Source organism: Peromyscus leucopus, chromosome 15, assembly GCF_004664715.2.
Source record: "Peromyscus leucopus breed LL Stock chromosome 15, UCI_PerLeu_2.1, whole genome shotgun sequence".
Classification (NCBI taxonomy): domain Eukaryota; kingdom Metazoa; phylum Chordata; class Mammalia; order Rodentia; family Cricetidae; genus Peromyscus; species Peromyscus leucopus.
Genome location: NC_051076.1, coordinates 24420608 through 24439697, shown reverse-complemented (window position 1 = coordinate 24439697; position 19090 = coordinate 24420608). Strand labels below are relative to the sequence as shown.

General features: G+C 44.5%; 1 protein-coding gene across 1 annotated transcript in view; it reads left to right on the top strand.

Annotated features, from left to right (window-relative positions):
- Positions 1–6859: 6859 nt before the first annotated feature.
- Fmn2 (formin 2) overlaps positions 6860–19090 on the top strand; it is a 301328-nt gene continuing 289097 nt past the window's right edge. The window contains 1 exon segment of the mRNA XM_028865546.2: positions 6860–8673. Within this exon segment, the coding sequence (XP_028721379.1) occupies positions 7113–8673 (1561 nt within the window). The 5' untranslated portion in view covers positions 6860–7112.

Below are 19090 nucleotides of genomic sequence, written 5' to 3'. Positions count from 1 at the left end.
TCAGAGCATGTCTTTTTATGCAAATGTTTTTTTCATTTGTTTTTGTGAAAGTCCTAAAAAAAAATGCTAAAGGTCATATACACTTCGACCTTAAGCATTATTCCTTGTTGAACTAGCACTCTTCTTTAAAGTATCTCTGTGTAAAAGGAATACTCTCTCTGTGCAGGCCACCTTCACAGCACATGTCACCTGTGCTGGAGTTCTTGACTCAGTGACTGGGAGGCTTAACCAGAGAGTGAGGTGCCCATTTTCTTTCCCACGCCCCCTTAAACTGTCCTTCTATTCTTCCTCGGTGTGCTTGTTCTAACTTTTTGTTTCTTGGCTTGTTTTCCTGGGGATCAAACCCATTGCCTTGCCCATGCTGAACGCAGGTTCTAAGTGAGCGATGTGCACAACCCCTGGACTTGCAACTGAGTGATGGAGGGCTCTGTACACCAGCGGCATGGCCGCAGCTGGAGTTTATTTTAGATGATCTACAGGAGAGGAGGAAGCCATGTTAGAGAAATATTAGAGAGGCGAGCGAAGTAGCTGTGCTGGTTGTGATTTGTCAGGCAGACTGAGTGGGCAGGATTTGGCAGGGGATTCTGGATGAAGGATGTGAGAAGGAGGGGGGTCATGGAGACACCTGTTTCCAGCATAGTCCACTGAATGTAGGCTTGTCCCATGGTAGTGGTCCTTAACTTCTAGACCATCACCAGCACCAGCACAGGGGGTCTGGTGAAAACTGGAATCCTTCAAGCTCCACTCCCAACCGCGATCCGCTCATAACCTGCTGAAACTCTGGCCTTGGTGGGAGAGGAGATATTCCAAAGGGAGACATGAGTACTTCTTTAGGCACCAGACTCTTGAAGTAATGAACGCCAGAGAATTCAAATTTCTCCAGGAAGTTCATGCTGCAGGTGGGTAGAGCTAATGGCCTGTCACCAGCCAGAGGAGGAACTCATGTTACAGGACAGAGTTCACCCAGTTCTGAAAGCTTTTCTCACAGTTAAATTAACATGCACACACCCCCTGGCTTTTACTTCACCTTTTCCCTAAAATGGTAACACTGTCACAGGAAAAAGAGAGAAATGACAAATCTTGGCTAATTTTGCCCATTGTAAATATGTTTGATGTTAACAGTTTGTATTTCCTAATTAATTGTAAAATCCAGGCGAACTATGTGTCCGGCATGGATCTGAGGGCCCTGTCACAGTTCCAGATCAGTAAGGAACTTTGAGGATGAAAAACCAGTGTGGCGATATATTGTGTACCCTAATAAGCTTGCCTGAGGATCAGAGGACAGAGCCAGCCACTAGATTAGACATAGAGGTCAGGCAGTGGTGGCATACACCCTGAATCCTATCACTTGGGGGGTGGGAGGACAGAGATGGATCTCTGTGAGTTCGAGGCCACACTGGAAACAGAGCCAGGCAGTGGTGGCACACACCTTTAATCCCAGTACTGGGAAGCACACATGCCTTTAATCCCGGGAAGTGATATGGCTGGGTGGAGAAAGGTCTATAAGGCGTGAGGAAACAGGAACTAAAGCAGTTCAGCTGAGACCCTTCAGGTGAGGACTCAGAGGCTTTCAGTCTGAGGATTCGTGGGAACAGGATCGGCTGAGGAGTTGGCAAAGTGAGGTTGGCTGTGGCTTTCTCTGCTTTTCTGATCTTTCAGCTTTCACCCCAATATCTGGCTCCAGGTTTTTTATTAAAAGACCATCTAAGATTCGAACAACAAACCAGTAATGTGTGACTTCATTCCTTTGTATTGTTTGTTTTGTAAAATTTTATTTAGTCTTTGAGAATTTCATACATTTATATAGCATGTTTTGATCATACATATCCCCCACTTCCCCTCCTCTGACCCTTCCCACAACTCTCCAAGTATGTTCCCTCCCAACTCTATCAGTAGCTCCTCCTCCTCCTGTTCTTTTAAAAGATCCCATCCACTCTAACTAGTGCTGCCCACATGTGCTCTCCGGTGTAGAGCACTGGGTCACAGATCAACTCCTAAGGTCTGTGGCCCTGGAGAGAAGTGACTTCCACTCTCCTCAACCATGAACTGTCAATAGCTCCATAGTTAGGAGTGAGGTCTTGTGAGCCCCTCCCTCAAGTGATTCCTTGTTTATCATGCTCTCTATGTGATTTTTTATGTACACAAGCTTGAAAAGTCAATGTTCTAGCATGAGTCTTCAAATAACTTCAGTTAATACCATAAATTATATTTGAAACATATATATTGAAGGAGACAAGAGACAACAATGAGGAAAATATAAAAATATGGAAAGATATATGAAATACATTTATGTATAAATATAGAGTTCATATGTAAATATGAATATATTTAATATTAAATATTTAAATATATTTATATGTAAACATATTTCATATATATTCTGGGGGTCAAATAGAGGATCTTACACCTGAGAGACAAGTGCTCAGCCACTGAGCCCAGAGTTCTTTAAACACGTTCAAATGCTAACAAGGACTCCATGCTGAGGAGAAGAGGAGGGAACCCAGCAGAATGCAAGAAGAGTCCGAAGAGAGGGAAGAACTTGGGCTCCCCCAAAAGATAGCAAACAGCAAACAAACAAAAGACACCCAAACTCAAGAGCTCTGCTAATGCACAGGATGTACCAGATGCAAATAGCGCTGCTGGTGTTTTATTTTCACAGGATACAGCGAACTCTGAAGGGCCGCTTGTGCCCTGTCCTTCAACGGAGGCTGCTGTGTTCCTTTCAGACTACGTTGTGCTCACCATCATGTGTTTTCCACCCCTGCTCCTGAATCATGGCCATCACAGGAGCTTCGTCTCTATTCTAAGCAGACCCCCAAAGAAAGGGTACAAACCCTTCGGCCCTGTGCCCACCAAAAGAACGGAGGTAGTGCCCCAAAATTCTGCCAGGCATAGGAAGGTGTTCATACTGATATCCCCTCAACCACACCATAGAAACCCCAGAAAGGCTTCTTTAAAAACAAAACAAAAACCAAGGGGTCTTCCAGGTGGAACGTTTAACCCATTTTAGTCAAGCACAGCCTTAAATCTAAATTCCACAGATCTCTGCCTCCTTGTATTTGGAGGTAGCTGACCTCTGGATTCCACCAACTAAAGAAATTACAGAATTAATCCCTTTTCTCACACATGGTGGAAAATGAAGTTCTGTGTTTTAAACTTGTAGATGAAAGCCTGCTTTACCTTTGAACTGCAGTCCCAGCCCCAAAATGTTCTTTCCTACCCAGAGGAGGTCTCTCTATGTTACCCAGGCATGGCTGGCACTCCCAGTGGAACCTAGTGACATTGCCTTAGCCAGCCCAGTATGACAGGTGTGCACAACCTCAAGCCACTTACTCTTTGTTCTCTAGAGTTTTAGTCCTGGGACTATAGCTCCAAGGCAGAATACTTGGCTAAACTTGCATGCAGTCCTAGGTTCAATCCTCAATAGTACACACACACACACACACACACACACACACACACACACACACACAGCATTGGTGTGGAGGCAGAGAAAACTTTTGTAGCTGGGTTCTTGCTTTTCACCTTGTCAAAGGCAGAGTTTTGTTTCTGGTGTTATGCTCAGTACTCCAGAATGAGAGATGTAAGGACTTTAAGACCTGGTCGCCATACCTGCCCAGTGCTCTCGTATTCTCTCCCCTGCCTTCCTGGAGAGCCACCTGGGAAATGCTTTGCTCTGTTCAGATTTAACCTCAATGTATTAATTCCACTTGATTGGCTTATTACATCGGCAGTGGAGGATACTCAATAACCAGGGATCCAAAACTTATCAAGGAGTATGAGAAAGTGACCAGAAATGAAGGGGGATAGACAGCTTTTAAAAACTAGAAAAGGCCGGGCAGTGGTGGCGCACGCCTTTAATCCCAGCACTCGGGAGGCAGAGGCAGGCGGATTTCTGTGAGTTCGAGGCCAGCCTGGGCTACCAAGTGAGATCCAGGAAAGGCGCAAAGCTACACAGAGAAACCCTGTCTCTGGGAAAAAAAAAAAAACCCAAAAAACTAGAAACGATAAGAAAAGGGTTTCTAGCAGGGGTCTCCAAGGGTAAAGGTGCTGCCCATGTAAACCTGATGGCCTGAGTTTATTTCTAAGAACTCACAGAAAGAGCCAAATGTGATGATTTACACCTGTAACCCTGACACTCCTACAGAAGGTAGGAGGCAGAGATACGAGAAACACTTAGAAGCCCACTGGCCAGCTAGCTTGGTGTCGGTCGATTCTTATTGTCCAAGTTATCCCCAACTACTCTTCATGGGTAATCATAAGCGTAGTAGATTCAGCAAAACTGGCCAAATGCTGGCACCAAAAGAGCTTTCAGTTCAGTGAGACTGTCTCAAGAAAATAAAAAATAAAATAAAGGGCAGAGGGATCCAGAAAAGACTAATGACAGAAACAGTGGACCTCCACATTCACAACCATGGGTACATGCACCCTAATGCTTACATGCACACACTAATAACACACACACACACACACACACACACACACACACACACACGCACACGCACACGCACACGCACACGCACACTATCACCACACGCCAGAAGGCAAAGGGACAATATGTAGGAAGGGAAAGAACCAGCAAGATAGGGAGATGAGGGACTGAGGAAAGTAATAGAGAGCAAATATAAACAAGGGACATTGATACATATGTAGGAAAATGTCATAATTCAATCCATTATTTTATGATAACTAAAATTTAAAGATCATAAAATGTTAAACTGAAGACCTGTGAAGCACAGATATTTTGGCTTCCCATCTCCGTTACTCTCAGTACTAGTATGTTCTCATCGGCCATCTATAACCATCTACAGTAACAACCTGCAAAACAGATTGGGGGGGTTGTTTTGTTTGTTTGTTTTTCAGCTGATGCTTCACTCTAAAGCATCGACGATCTCATAATAATAAATTTAACACTTAACCAATTAGCTAGCTGCTTTACTCTGACTTGTCCCGAAATTTTTTTTCTGTGTCTGCCTTGAAGGGCTAGCTTTACCTCACGGGAAGTCCCTGAGTGGGGAAACTCCTGGGGCTGCAGGAGGCGTCGCTGGCGATCTCCCAGCTGCTATTGCTGCTGACAATGTGATCGCATTCATCCCCGTTACTCTTCATTGTCCTCTCCGCCTCCCCCTCTCATTCCCCTTCGGCTGTCCCCAATGTTTCTCCTTCTGCTTTTGTGACCTTATAATAGAACTCTGCCAACTCTGACCTGCACCACAACTGCTCCCTATTCTCCCACATTCAAAGAATGTGAAAAAAAAAAAAAATCAGTATTCTCACTGCCTCTTTTCTTTCAGCTCTGTCCACCCCTGCTTTGTCTTCCAAACTTCTTGGATACATCACAGAAGAAAGTAACAAGGGGACGAATAGGTCTGCATCAAAGATGCCCCAATAGAGAAAGAGCAAAAATCAAGATTCAAAGTACTGCCGCATTCAAAGAAGCAGAGAGTTCTAGTGGCCACAGGCAAACTGTGCTCTGTGTTGAGGGGTGGGGGTGTCTAGAAAAGAGGAGAGAGTAGCCTTGTGAAAGAGGTGAAAGAAAGGCTTTTCAGGCTCTCGGGATCCCTTGGAGACAGGGATATTACCCTGGCACAGTTATTAAAGCGGAGTTTTTCAAAGTGTTTACTCAAAAAGGCCACTGAAGTTCAACAATCCACCTGCCCCAGTGAGTGGTTGTTTCAAAGATCATGGTTTGCGAAAGGCTACGAATCGCTGTCTGGATTTCCAACAAAGAATAACATTTGTCATTAATGCTGCTTTTTCCTTTTAAAAAGTTTATGTGCTTTTATAGCTTGCAGCTATTTAAAATACTGATAATGCTTTAAAACATTTAACACAAATTATAGTTCAATGTCATTAAAATCAAGACAACAATTCACAAATAAGAAAAAGTGTTTGTGTTAGTCTAGGTCTGAAACTTAGGAAGCTCTGGCCCTGAACAAAGTGTGCCTGGATGGATTTGCTTGAGAAAGTGGATGTCCTTTATAACATAATGTCTAATTTCCTGTGTTTGTACCAAGGGTATTTCTTTTCTTTTTCCTTTTTATATGAGACTGCATTGTGACATGTTTAATATTGATGAGTTTGACCTCCTGGGAGTTATAATATATGCACCCTTTTTAAATACAAATGTTGTCTAATTTATATGGCAAACACATAGAATTTTGGAGATTAGCATTTTAATCAGCTTTAATCTCAGTATTTTCACTTTCCCCTTCTTCTCTTTTCTCTGTCCAGAAAGGTCCCACAAATCCACTTTGGAAATGACAGCTAATGTCCTGTTCTTGGAGATGTGCGTGCAACAGGCACAGAGCCTGGGGAAGGAATCTTTCCTAAGTAGAACACTCACAAACAGAGTGTGCAAAGTGATGATCAACTATTTAAGAAATAGAACAGCCCATCCATTCAACAAGTATTTGAACTGGAGCCATGCAGAAATAGGCAGACGTGTGTGTGTGTGTGTGTGTGTGTGTGTTCCTCATACTATGGCACTTCTGACCTGGAATTGGGCTTCAGATTTTCTGTTGCGTTATTTTTTTCTCATTGCTGGTCTGAGAGCTTTGAAGTTTTGTGTAAATGTTCCAACATAGCAGTTCTTGAAAAGAGGGCAACATGTTTTGTTTTCAAAGTGGGGTTGAAGATTCCAGAGATAACCTAACAGGAATATCCTAAGTTTGATGCTAGTCTGAGCCACATAGAGACAGCTCCCCCAACTCCCACCCCTTAATTATCAGGTCCTAGAGATAGAAACGTTTTTCCTGCTTGGTTGCGGGAGGAGCCAAAGGGGGCACTGAGGGGGCGGGGGCGGTGGGCGGGGAGCCAGGCCAAGGCTGAGTCCTGTGCAGCCATTGGTGGGGAGTGCGAGCCGAACTGAGCATGTTCGCGCCCGCCAGCCAGGGCCGCAACCACAGCCGCAGGGACGGCAGCCGGGAGAGCCACCGCGCATTATGCAAAGCGGCAGCAGATGTGAGCGGGGCCAGCTGGGCGCTCCTCGGCCTCCCCTCCCAACGGCCGGCCCAGCTGCCTGAATTGTCCCGGACACTCCCCTGGCCCTCGCCAGGGCCGAGATGGCCTGAGGACCCCCAGGCGCGGCGGCGCAGCAGAGGGGTTGAAACATGGGGAACCAGGATGGGAAGCTGAAGAGGAGCGCAGGTGATGCCTCCCACGAAGGCGGCGGCGGCGGAGCGGAGGATGCCGCGGGGCCCAGGGATGCGGAAACCACAAAGAAGGCGAGCGGGAGCAAAAAGGCGCTCGGTAAGCACGGCAAGGGGGGAGGGGGCAGTGGAGAGACCAGCAAGAAGAAGAGCAAGTCAGATTCTAGACCCTCGGTGTTTTCCAACCTGCGGATCAGAAAGAACCTGACCAAGGCGAAAGGTGCCGGCGACTCGCGGGAGGATGTGCTGGACTCTCAGGCCCTGCCGATCGGGGAGCTGGACAGCGCTCACTCCATAGTCACCAAGACCCCAGACCTCAGTCTCTCTGCTGAGGAGACGGGCCTATCGGATACCGAGTGTGCCGACCCTTTCGAGGTGATCCATCCAGGTGGTCCTAGGCCTGCGGAGGCTGGGGTAGGGATCAAGGCGACTGCGGAGGATTTGGAAACTGCGGCAGGAGCGCAAGATGGACAAAGGACCAGTTCTGGTTCGGACACGGACATCTATAGCTTCCACTCCGCTACGGAGCAGGAGGATTTGCTCTCAGACATACAGCAGGCAATTCGTCTGCAGCAACAGCAGCAGCAGCAGCAGCAAAAGCTGCTGCTCCAGGACTCCGAGGAGCCTGCAGCGCCCCCCACTGCCATCTCCCCTCAGCCTGGGGCCTTTCTGGGCCTGGACCAGTTCTTACTGGGATCGAGAAGCGAGGCTGGAAAGGACACCGAACAGGCACTACCGGCGAGACCCGACTTGCCTGAGACCACCAAATCCCCGGTGCCTGAGCAACCTCCGTCCTCCGGAGGCCACTTGGCCTCTGAGACACCCGGCTACGTGAGCGCCCACTCTGCAGTCACAGACTCGCTCTCATCTCCAGCCTTCACATTTCCTGAGGCTGGACCAGGGGAGGGCGCAGCGGGAGCCCCAGTGCCTGAAGCAGAGGACACAGATGAGGAGTGCGAGGAGGATGCTTTTGAGGATGCCCCCCGAGGCTCTCCAGAGGAGGAATGGGTCCCAGAGGTGGGAGAAACTCCACAGAGGCTGGAGGAAGAGCCGGAGGAGGGGATGCGAGGGCCCAGTGTCTCTGCAGTCGCTTCTTTGCCTGGCAGCCCTGCGCCCAGCCCACGATGCTTCAAACCTTACCCACTCATCACCCCCTGCTACATCAAGACCACCACTCGGCAGCTCAGCTCGCCCAATCACTCCCCGTCTCAGTCCCCCAACCAGAGTCCTCGGATCAAGAAGCGACCGGAGCCTTCCGTCAGCCGGAGCCCCAGAACTGCCTTGGCCTCTACTGCGGCCCCGGCCAAGAAGCACCGGTTGGAAGGCGGCCTCTCGGGCGGCCTCAGCCGCTCAGCCGACTGGACCGAGGAGCTAGGCGTCCGTACGCCTGGGGCAGGAGGCTCTGTGCACCTGCTGGGGCGCGGGGCTACTGCGGATGACAGTGGTGGCGGGTCGCCTGTGCTGGCCGCTAAGGCTCCTGGGGCTCCAGCGACCGCTGATGGCTTTCAGAACGTGTTCACAGGTGAGCACGCCTGCCACGTTATCTCCGGGTGGCAGGTCGCCTGCCAATCAGGGCCTTCCTCTGCCACCCCGCCCCCTCCACGTTCTGAAAGGCCCGACCTGCTATTTGGAGATCCTTTTGCCACCAGACATGTCTCCTCGGTGGGGGGAAAAAAAAGCCTTGGGTGTACTTAGTTCTCGATTCTGTTTCAGAGTAGTGAAAAGAAAAAATGTAGTTGTCTGGCCTACGTCTTCTGAAGAGAGGACTCTTAAGCTCACATACTCTCCCGCCCCCAGATTTCCTCTAGGCATATTAACCCCTTTTGTGCCTTGTTACCTCTGCTGTCCTTCATGCCATTCTTTCCCCTTCCACATTTTCACAGTTGTGAAGAATAGACCTGGGCATAGACCTTCTCAAGGATTTGTATTGCAGGCACACGGCATTTATCTAGTACATCCTAAAGGCTATGTCTGACCACCTCTAATATATAGTTTCTACCATGTTGTGACCTGAGTACCATATAGGTACTTGGTGAAGTTCAGCGATTAGCATGTTTGCTAATGCAAGCAAGTTTGCTATATGCTCTTAGAAAAATGAATAAATAATAGACCATTAGTAATCTGTTATTTATTTATGATTCTAAGGATTGGCACTAGGGCCTTTTGCTTGCTAGGCAAGTGCTGTACTACTGAGCTATGTCCTCAGACTTCCGTGATACATTTTGTTTTGATAAAGGGTCTCACTAAGTTGCCCAGGCAGGTCTTGAACCTATCTTGCTCAGCCTGCTGAGTAGCTAGGATATGTTGATGTCATTCTGTTTTGTGAGTCAGTGAGAGCAGGCTGGAATGTGGAAATGTTGACGATGGGAAGCTGAAAGCACAGGAATCCCATGGATCCTGTCTTCCCTAGCCTTGTGATTGGTGGACTCTCTGTGGTAGATCACAACCAGAATCAGCTCCCTGGGCTACAGTTCAAGGAGTAGAATCTATTCCTGCTTATAGGTGCAAAGCTTCACTTGACAAGTTCCCTGCTAATGTCTGTTGACTTCCTGTTTACTCAACGTATTGATTATTGAAAGAAATAATGTTCAGATATTAAGAAAAAATACCAGCATTTTATGCCAGTGCTGGTGGGTTTCAGATAAATACATGGAGAGTTAAAAATTTTAAATGCAATTTAAAGGGGTTTCTTTCCCCCCTGTTATTGTAACACACAGGCTATCAGTTGGAAATAACTGTAACTCAGTATTTGAGAGGCAGGGATAGGAGGATGCAGAGTTAGTTGAGTTCTTGGTTGGCTAGCTGCTACAGTAGCTACTTTTCCTAAGTACATTCATTTATTTTATTACTTTTATGTGTGTGTTTACTTTGCCTCATGCATGTCTATGCACCATGTCTGTGCAGGGCCTGCAGAGGCAAGATAGGGCCTCAGATAGCCTGGGACGGGGTTACAGATGGCTGTGAGCCACCATGTTGTTGCGGGGAATCTAGCCCAGTCTTCTGGAAGAGCAGCCTGTGTTCTTAACCTTTGAGCCAATCCTCCCAACCCTCGAGTTCATTTTTAGTTCACCGTTATGATAGCCTTTATTTTGATTTTGTAGAATCTTAAAAGTAGCTTTGGTTCACTTTATAGACTCTATATCCATTTTCTTTCCTCCATTTTCCTTACTGTGAGATTTGCTGATGGGGGAAGTTTGTAGTCATGGATCTATTCCACACAATGTAAAATACAATTAAAACATTCAAAAACTAAAGGTCATATGTTTATGGATGATGACTGAAAGACTCTTGGAAAATGGTTTTGTTGTTTGGATTTGGGTTTTTGAGAGAGGGTCTCATGTAGCTCAGGCTGGTTTCAAAGTTCCTGTGTACTTGAGGGTGACCTTGAATGCCTGATTCTCTTCTGTTCCTCACTGCTGGAAGTACAGGATTATACTATCAAGTCTGACTCTTACTTATTTGTGTGTGTGTGTGTGTGTGTGTGTGTATGTGTGTGTGTGTATGTGAACTTATTTTAGTTCGTGCTGAGACTGGAACCTACATGTTGATTGAATGTTAAAATGTCTTTTAATAAAAATCCCGGTACCGGATATTGGGGTAAATGCTGAAAGTCCAGAGTGACAAGGAACAAGCCACTTCCACGTCTCACCTCACCAATTCCATGAATCCTCTGACTGAAATACTCTCAGTCCTCACCCAAAAGGCTCCAGCCGAAAAAGCCTCTAGCTGAAAGGGACGCTTCTGCTGAAAAGCCTTTAGTTCCTGTCTCCTCACTCCTTATATACCCTTCTCTGCCCAGCCATCACTCCCTGGGATTAAAGGTGTGTGTGTGCTCCCCAGTACTGGGATTAAAGATGTGTGCCACCACTGTCTGGCTGTGTTTACTCTCCTAGACTGAGTCAATCTCATGTAGTCCAGGGTGGCTTTGAACTCACAGAGGTCCAGACAGATCTCTGACTTCCCAGTGCTAGGATTAAAGGTGTGTGCCAACACTGCCTGGCCACTATGTTTAATCTAGTGGCTTGTTCTGTTCTCTGATCTTCAGGCAAATTTTATTAGGGTACACAATATATCACTACACCTAGAGCCTTCCACCTGTTAGACAAACCCTTTAACAGTGAGCTGCAGCCTTATGCACTTACTACTGAATCATGGCACTGGCTTCCCAAATTTTACTAAGTGGAAGGGAGGTACTGAGAGGAGAATGTGGGGTTCAGCTCTGAGGGAAAGCAGTTGCCTAGCATGTGCAGTGGCCCAGGCTTTAGTAACAGCATTTAAAAAATTACAGTGTGCAAGAACCTACCGTCTATCCACCTGTCATCCACCCATCCACTCATCCACCCATCCATCCATCCATCCATCCATCCATCCATCCATCCATCCACCCACCCATCCACCCATCCATCCATCCATCTATCCACCCACCCACTTATCCATCTATCTTTATCTATCTATCTATCTATCTATCTATCTATCTATCTATCTATCTATCTATCATTCATCCAGCAATCGCACTAGTGAAATTCCCCAGGGTTTATCAAGTATAAAGCAGAAATTGAGGTAATAAAACTTATTAAAGGAGAATTGAACAGATTCCTGACACATCATAAGACTTTAAATATATTGAAGTTTCATTTCCCATTTACAAAAAGTGTTCTTAAGTCTTGGACATCACTTAATTTTGCTAGTGATTTCAAATTTAAAATGTGGAACACTTGAAGGTGCTATTTGGTGCTGTCTGAGTTTTGTTGGCCTCTTTGGCAGATGTTTATTATTGAGCATAATAAAAGTAGAGCCAGTCACTCTTGTGTGGCAGTCATCTATCTGCCTTGTATTATCTGGTTGGAAATGGCTGTCACTGGCCAGCAGGTAGATTTTTGTGTAGCAGGTTCTTCAATCGATTTCTTTCATTCACTCTGTGTTGCTCAGAAAAAGAAAACACTGAGCAGATTTAACTTAATCTGTGATTGGTGGGGAAATGGAGATTAAATAACTCTCTCAAGGTCATACTGTGTGATTCCTTCCAAGGCAAATCTGGAAGAGGATACTGTCCACCGAGATACCTTGTCTTATTACCACAGTTTGTGTGTTTGGCACTAGATGATAACTTACAGAGCAGGAATCTTTGAATAGTCATTACTGGACCTAATGCCTTCACTGACGAGGTTTTTCGAGCTTCTGTTAGTAACGGTTGAATATCTGACCTTCCTTGGGATAAATGAGGGGGCAGTTGTAAGTGAGAGAAAACCTGTTTTTTCTTGAGCCCTCTGTCATGGAGACGGCTGTGGTGTCAGAGGGTTTCCAGATTGAACCTTTCCTTGTCATCTGCTACTTTCTACAGCTTTACAAGCCTCTGCTGATTTATGGCACCTTGGAAATTACCCAGGGCTGAGGGAGCACTCAGGGAACACTCCTTAAGGAGTGCTGTCCGTAAGGAACTAGATTTTTGGTCTTAGTGTGGAGTTATTTAGATCAACTAATGTCTAGCTGCCTTTTGAGTCAGGAGAGCCTTGTATCTCTTTGCTTACTTCAATTTTCCTTATCATAGCTCTGGGGAGAGGAGCTGGCATTTCTCTTTTTATTGCATTGCAAACATAGGGAAAAATCAAGTGAAAAAAGATTCCCATGCCCAGGTTTGTGTCTCTGGTAGACATGAAAATGCTTAGCAATGAGATGGTCTCATTTTAGTTATGAAGAAACTGATGGTATCGTAGGGCATTCCATTTCCAAATTTCATAATTAATTTATTTGAAACATGTCTTTTTTCAGTATTTAATAGGAAGAATTTGAGAGGTTCCTTTTTGAAAAGTGGTCTTGGTGTCAAACTCAGGGCCTCTTGTATGCTGAGCAATTGCTTTATAACTGAATTAGTTTCCTAGCCTAGTAATAGGGTGCAGTTAATTAAAGTTTGGACATCTAATATATTGAATTTGTGATGCTAAATCACTTTTGATAGAAATCTTTCCAGTCAATTATGTGCTTAATCTGTCTCCTTTTTAAACACATGGAATGGAAGTTCCATCTGTTTTAGAAAGGCTTGCTGTCATCTTCAGGGACATCATTGTCCTGTGAAAGCACTGGTGTTGCCCTTAGAAGTAGTTTACAATTGTGGGCCAGAGATCATGGTCTTCTGTAACTTGAGTTTTGTTTTTGTTTTTACAAGACAGGGTTTCTCTGTAGTTTTGGAGCCTGTCCTGGAACTTGCTTTGTACACTAGGCTGGCCTCGAACTCACAGAGATCCGCTGTCTTTGCCTCCTGAGTGCTGGCATTGAAGGCGTGCACCACCGCCACCCAGCAGTGGCTTGAGATTTTCTATCTATGTAGTTTCTTAACTTCTTTTTGGATATCACTTCTTTTTTTCTTAGTGTTATCTTTATTTGCTTCCCCAGTCACCCAAATTCCTTATAATTTGATTCTTTTCTAATTAATTTGGTTGTAGCTTGTAAAAGCCTACAGTGATGATGTTATCAATATTTACTGTGCTTCCTCTGGCTGTCAGGCTCTGGGATAGTGCATTGCATTAGTACGCGTAATCTTTACCATAGTTTGAAGTACAGCTATGCCTAGTCACTTTTTCTATGAGCAACCAAGGCTCAGACAAGTCAAATATCTTGACTAAGAGCATTGACCTAGTAATCCCCATCTAGGGTATGCCTTTAAAAAACCAAGCGTTTGTGTATAGAGAACAAAGCCAAGCAGCCCCCTGACCTTCTGATGGGCTAATTAACAAAGGGCTTGAAATCTGTGGCTCCCATTTTGGCTTTTCTAAGGGTTAACTTATTTGTTTTAGTAGATACAAGGGGCCACTCTATTAGTGTGTATTTTCTCACAGGGCTCTTAAAATATTTCTTTTTTGAGACAGTATCTCATGTACTTAACCTTGAACCCACTAATAAGGGAGGCTAGCCTTATACTCCTGGTCCTCCTGTTTCCCAAGTGTTACGAATACAGACATATGCCGCCACACCTGGCTCTACCCTTGGCTTCTATATGCAGTTTTTTAAATCATTATATTGAAAAATTTACAGCCCAAACAGTTTAATAAACAGTAGCTGCTGACAGAGTACAGATGTCCAGTTAATATCTGAAATAAATGAAGAAGATGGTTTTGAAAATTACATTATTGGGCTGGGCCTGGTAGTGCACTCCTTTAATCTCAGCACTTGGGAAGCAAGGAGGGCAGATCTCTGAGTCCAATGCCAGCCTGCCAATGCAAAAACAAAAATCAAAACACCTCCCACCTCAAGTGAAGAAAGACAATGATGCCATTCATCTAAGCAAGGAAACAGGAGGGCTGGATGTTGTTATGGAGTTCCAAACATTAGAAAGAATTTGACAAGAGAACCTGTGACTGAGAACATTGTTCTTAAGTCATTTTTAGTTTTGTCTGAAAAATTCTTTTAGAACTGTGGCTTGGATCAAAGTTAAGTGTCCCAATGGCTTCAGTGATGCATTGACTGACTGCCTTATGACCAGAAGATTGGCTTGGCTTTCAGTGCATTTATGTACTTGGCTCTTAGCTGTGTACAGTGGAAATAGAATAGGTGCCTTGAGTGTGCTTCCTTCGGATTCTAGTCAAAAGTTGCTGAAACTGTGCTAGATGATGGTTTTAATAAACACTATTACTGTGTTTATTTGCTTCCTAGCTTTGTTACTTAGCTAAATGACTCTCATGTGATTGTTCCTCATATATATGAATGTGGGGAGGACCAGTTTCCCACTAAGAATGCTAAGATTCGATGACATAATGCAATACAGCTCCTACCACTGTGCCCGGCAAAGAGCAGCATGTGTTTAATTGGTGTTGATTGATTTCCTCAACTGACTTGTTTTTTGAACGAGTTTTATTGTTCAAAGTGGACAGAGCCAAATGTGTGAAAAGAGAACCAAACAGCTCTGAAATTATTATAAAAACTTGGCAGGATGTAGTTGAAATACTTAATGAAAATATTTCTTAAAAATAGTTTATTTGTGTTTTCTATTTCTTCCTTTTTTTTTCTATGATTATAAGCATTTTTTGTCACTTTAGGTTTCTGGGAGCCTAGTTAAGGATGATGAGGGTTTGGTTATGAGAATGGGGGGCAGTGCTGTTTACTAAAGGAGGTGTGGGAGCCCAGCATGGTTACTTCGACCTGTAATCAGGAAGCTGAAGCAGGCAGATTGTCACAAGTTCAAAGTCAGTCTGGGCCATATGTTCAGTTCCAGGATAACCTGGGCTATGTTTGGGATAGTCTCTATGAAAATCACCTAAGCAACAAGAGCAAGGGGAAAGGAGGGCCAGGCAGCCGACACCCTGTTCAGTGTTTCTGTTGGGTACAATATCTGCCATCAACTGCCTGAATTTTCAGCCACGATTCCTTCATAAGATAGTGACTGAGACACAATGATCTATGAACATGAGTTTTCCTTTCCAGACCCCGGGCCTCTGTCCTGCAGCTTCACACTCCTAGAAGTACAGTTGCCTCCCCCGGGAAGCACCTGAGAAGGGCCGAGAGAAAGCCATGTCCTCTGTGTGCTGTCAGCTAGCCCAGGCTGGCTCCATATCACTGTCAGCACATGCTCTCTGCATCACATGCTTTTGGGATTTGGGATTTCTTTTGGTCTTCTTTCTTGCTTGCCTGCCAGATCCCATCCATCCATCACCTACTTTTCCTTTCTGTCTGCCCATTCATGTCTATTGTGCATCTTGCTGGTGCCAACCTCATAAACACTGAGTATGTGAGTTCTTGGTAAATACTTGTCCATAGTGTTTTTCTAGGGAACGATACAAGGATGTTGGGGGATTCGGGCTTCCTGCTGTCAACTATAACCTGCTGGAATCTAAGCCTGAGAAGTATCAGCCTTTTTGGTCAATTGAAATTAGTTAAATTCGCTGAAGTGAAGATCGCACAGTGATTGGCAGAACTGTTGAGAGTACATGCACCGTCTGTGCTTGATTACACAGGTTTAGTTTGAAAGGGAACCACAGTACAGAAAAGTAGGTGTCCATATATGTGCATGCTCATGTATGTGCACACACACACTGATATTTTAATGGACAAATATTTACTCTATGTCACAGAATCAGAAGTGAGAACATCTTCCTGAGTCAGTTCTCCCTCTCCCCCATGTGCCTCTCTTGAATCAAACTCGGGGCTTCGGCCTTGGCAGCAAGCATTTTCACCTACTGAGGTGTCTGCTAGGTCTCTACATATGCTTTTAACAGACATAGAGTTTTGGATGGGGTCCTGAGAGTCAAAGCTAGGGCCTCACGTATGCTGAGCAGGCACTGAACCTTCTCTATCTGAGTTTTACCACTGAGCTACAGCTTCCTCCTTAAATATATCCTCAATGAACAGTGGCTCTCAACCTTCCTAATGCTGTGACCTTTTAATACAGTTCCTCATGTTGTGATGACCCCCAGCCATAAAATTATTCTGTTGCTACTTCATACGTCTAGTTTTGCTACTGTTATGAATCATAATGTGAATATATGATGTACAGAATATCTGATATGCATCCTCTGTGAGAGGGTGGTTCGACCCCCAAAGGGGTCATGACCCACAGGTTGAGAACCACTGCTTAATGAAGAATGACTGAAAAAGTCCTGGGGCTAGAGAAATAGTTCAGGTGGAAAGGTACCTGATAATGGAAGCACCAGAGGCTGAATTTTATACAGAGAACCCACATAAAATAGCCAGGTATGACGACATATTTGAAATTCTAGTCCTGAAAAGGCATGGGGCGGCGGCGGCGGGGGAGGGGGGGGGGGGGCGGGGGGGGGCGGGGGGGGGCTTACATCAGGAAAGTCCCTAGTTCAAAAACATAAGGTAGTGAGTGCTTGTGAAATGACACCAGTTCTGACCTCTGGCCTCCACATATGTGTACACACACATACATTCACACTCAAATCCATATGTACACCATCCCATAAGGGAAAGGGAAAGGGTAAAATTTTATTTCCTTCCATTCTTACTTTTGTATGAGAAGTATTGATGGAATTCAGCATAAGGATCATTAAAGAGAAATAAAGTTTTGTCTGTGACTTAATAGTTGATGGAATTTTGCCAAATGTAAGAACTTTACACACTTTTATTTAATTTTTATTTATGTGTATGTGTGTATGTGAATGTGTAGGCAGATACCCTTGGAGGTCAGAAGGGTGTCTCCTTGGAGGATGTTGGAGCACCTGAGCTGGAGTTATAGGCAGTTGTGAGCTGACCCCTGTAGGTTCTGGGAAATGCACTTTGGTCCTCTACAAGAGCAGCAAGCATTCTTCACTTCAGTCCTTACAAGGCTTTAAAAAATATTAAAATATAAACAATGGAAAATATAATTTCTAATCAATTAGAATAATTCAAAGCAGTTATACCATTAAAAATTGTAAGATCAAATAACATTTATTGGATGCCACAAGAGGATACCAACCGTGATAGACATTTATTAATTACCTCTTTGACACCTGTTCTACTGTGGAGAGAGAGAAAATTGATGACTTCATCCTCAGCAAAGATGAGCTTGAAAGTGTCGCCTGAGCAGGAGAATGTCTGTTATTCCTCAGTGGTCCCATCAGGTTCCATCATACTATGAAATCTGTGGAAACCTTGTTATTAGTCATGTTAGAGCAGAGATATAGACCTTGTATGTATACATACTTACACATGGGTATGTATATATGTATGTGTATATGTATATATATTATATATGTGTATATGTAGAGAGAGTAGTGATGTAGACCTCGTATATTCAGGAAGAACGAGATTCACAGCTTGAGAAAATCTAGCCTTTATTGCATTGTAATGTTATGCTGAAAATGTTCATGCTATCCAGTTGGGTTTGTCTTTAAACATCAGGTAGAAGGGTTCCTTGTGTCATTTAAGTCATTTCTTCAGGTACCTAGGAAGGAGATAAATATCCACTACAGGATGATGGCAAAAGTCTTTTCATCTGTTTCCCTTTGCCTTTTTACTTCTTCCCTCTTTCTCTTCCCTCCCTCCCTCCCTCTCTCCTTTCTTCCTGCTGAGTATCTCATCTTTTCCTAATATTCTGGTTTCTCAGTTAACAAAAGCAAAGACACTGCTAAGGATGTAGCTGAATGCAGAGTGCTTGTCTAGCATGTATGAGGTCTTGGGTTTGACTGTTGGCCCACCCTAGTCCCCCAGGACACAGGGAAAGAAAAGAGTAGTGGAGCCCATCTTGATGGGAGGCAGCTTACTTCATTCTGTTAACTCTGATTCTATAGAATGGGCCCAGCAGATGTCTTTGAAGTCATGCATTGTGTAGACACAATTTTATTTTTTCACTGGTAGAGCTGAAGAGTATCCTTATGCCAGAGGACCCATTCATATGGGATAATAATACTTTGGGAGTATCTGTAGGGGTGGTGAGAGTGTTGTTTTTTGATTTAGAGAATGTTGACTGATTTTTGTTTTTATGTTTATGTGTATATATGTGTCTGTATATGGGTGCTCAAAGAGACCAGAAAGAGGCATCAGATGCCCTGGAGCTGGAGTTACAGTCAGTATGAGCTGCCATAAATGGGTGCTAGGAACTAAAGAACAGCAAGCATTTTTAACTCCTGAGCCATCTCTCCAGAACCTTAAGATTTATGCTGAGGAAGATTTGAAATGGCCAAGTTGCCATTATCCAGCATGAATGTAGGACTCTGTGTTTTTTCATATTGAGTTTAATAATTGTATGTGGTAGGTGATCTTACTTTGTGAAACCATGAAAGAGAAAGCCATGTTGTATAACTTAAACCCATGTGTCTTTCTAATGTGGGCTCATGCTCACAGAGCAAACCCACTTAGATCCATCGCCAATACTGTCACTCATATCCTACTGAGTGGATTACAGTCTTTGCCTTTTCCTTGTTCTCTGAACTGCCCAATAGGAGGAGTGCCATTAAGTCTTTACTTTAGTATACTTGGCATATTGGTTTCTGTTATTTCATTTTCTC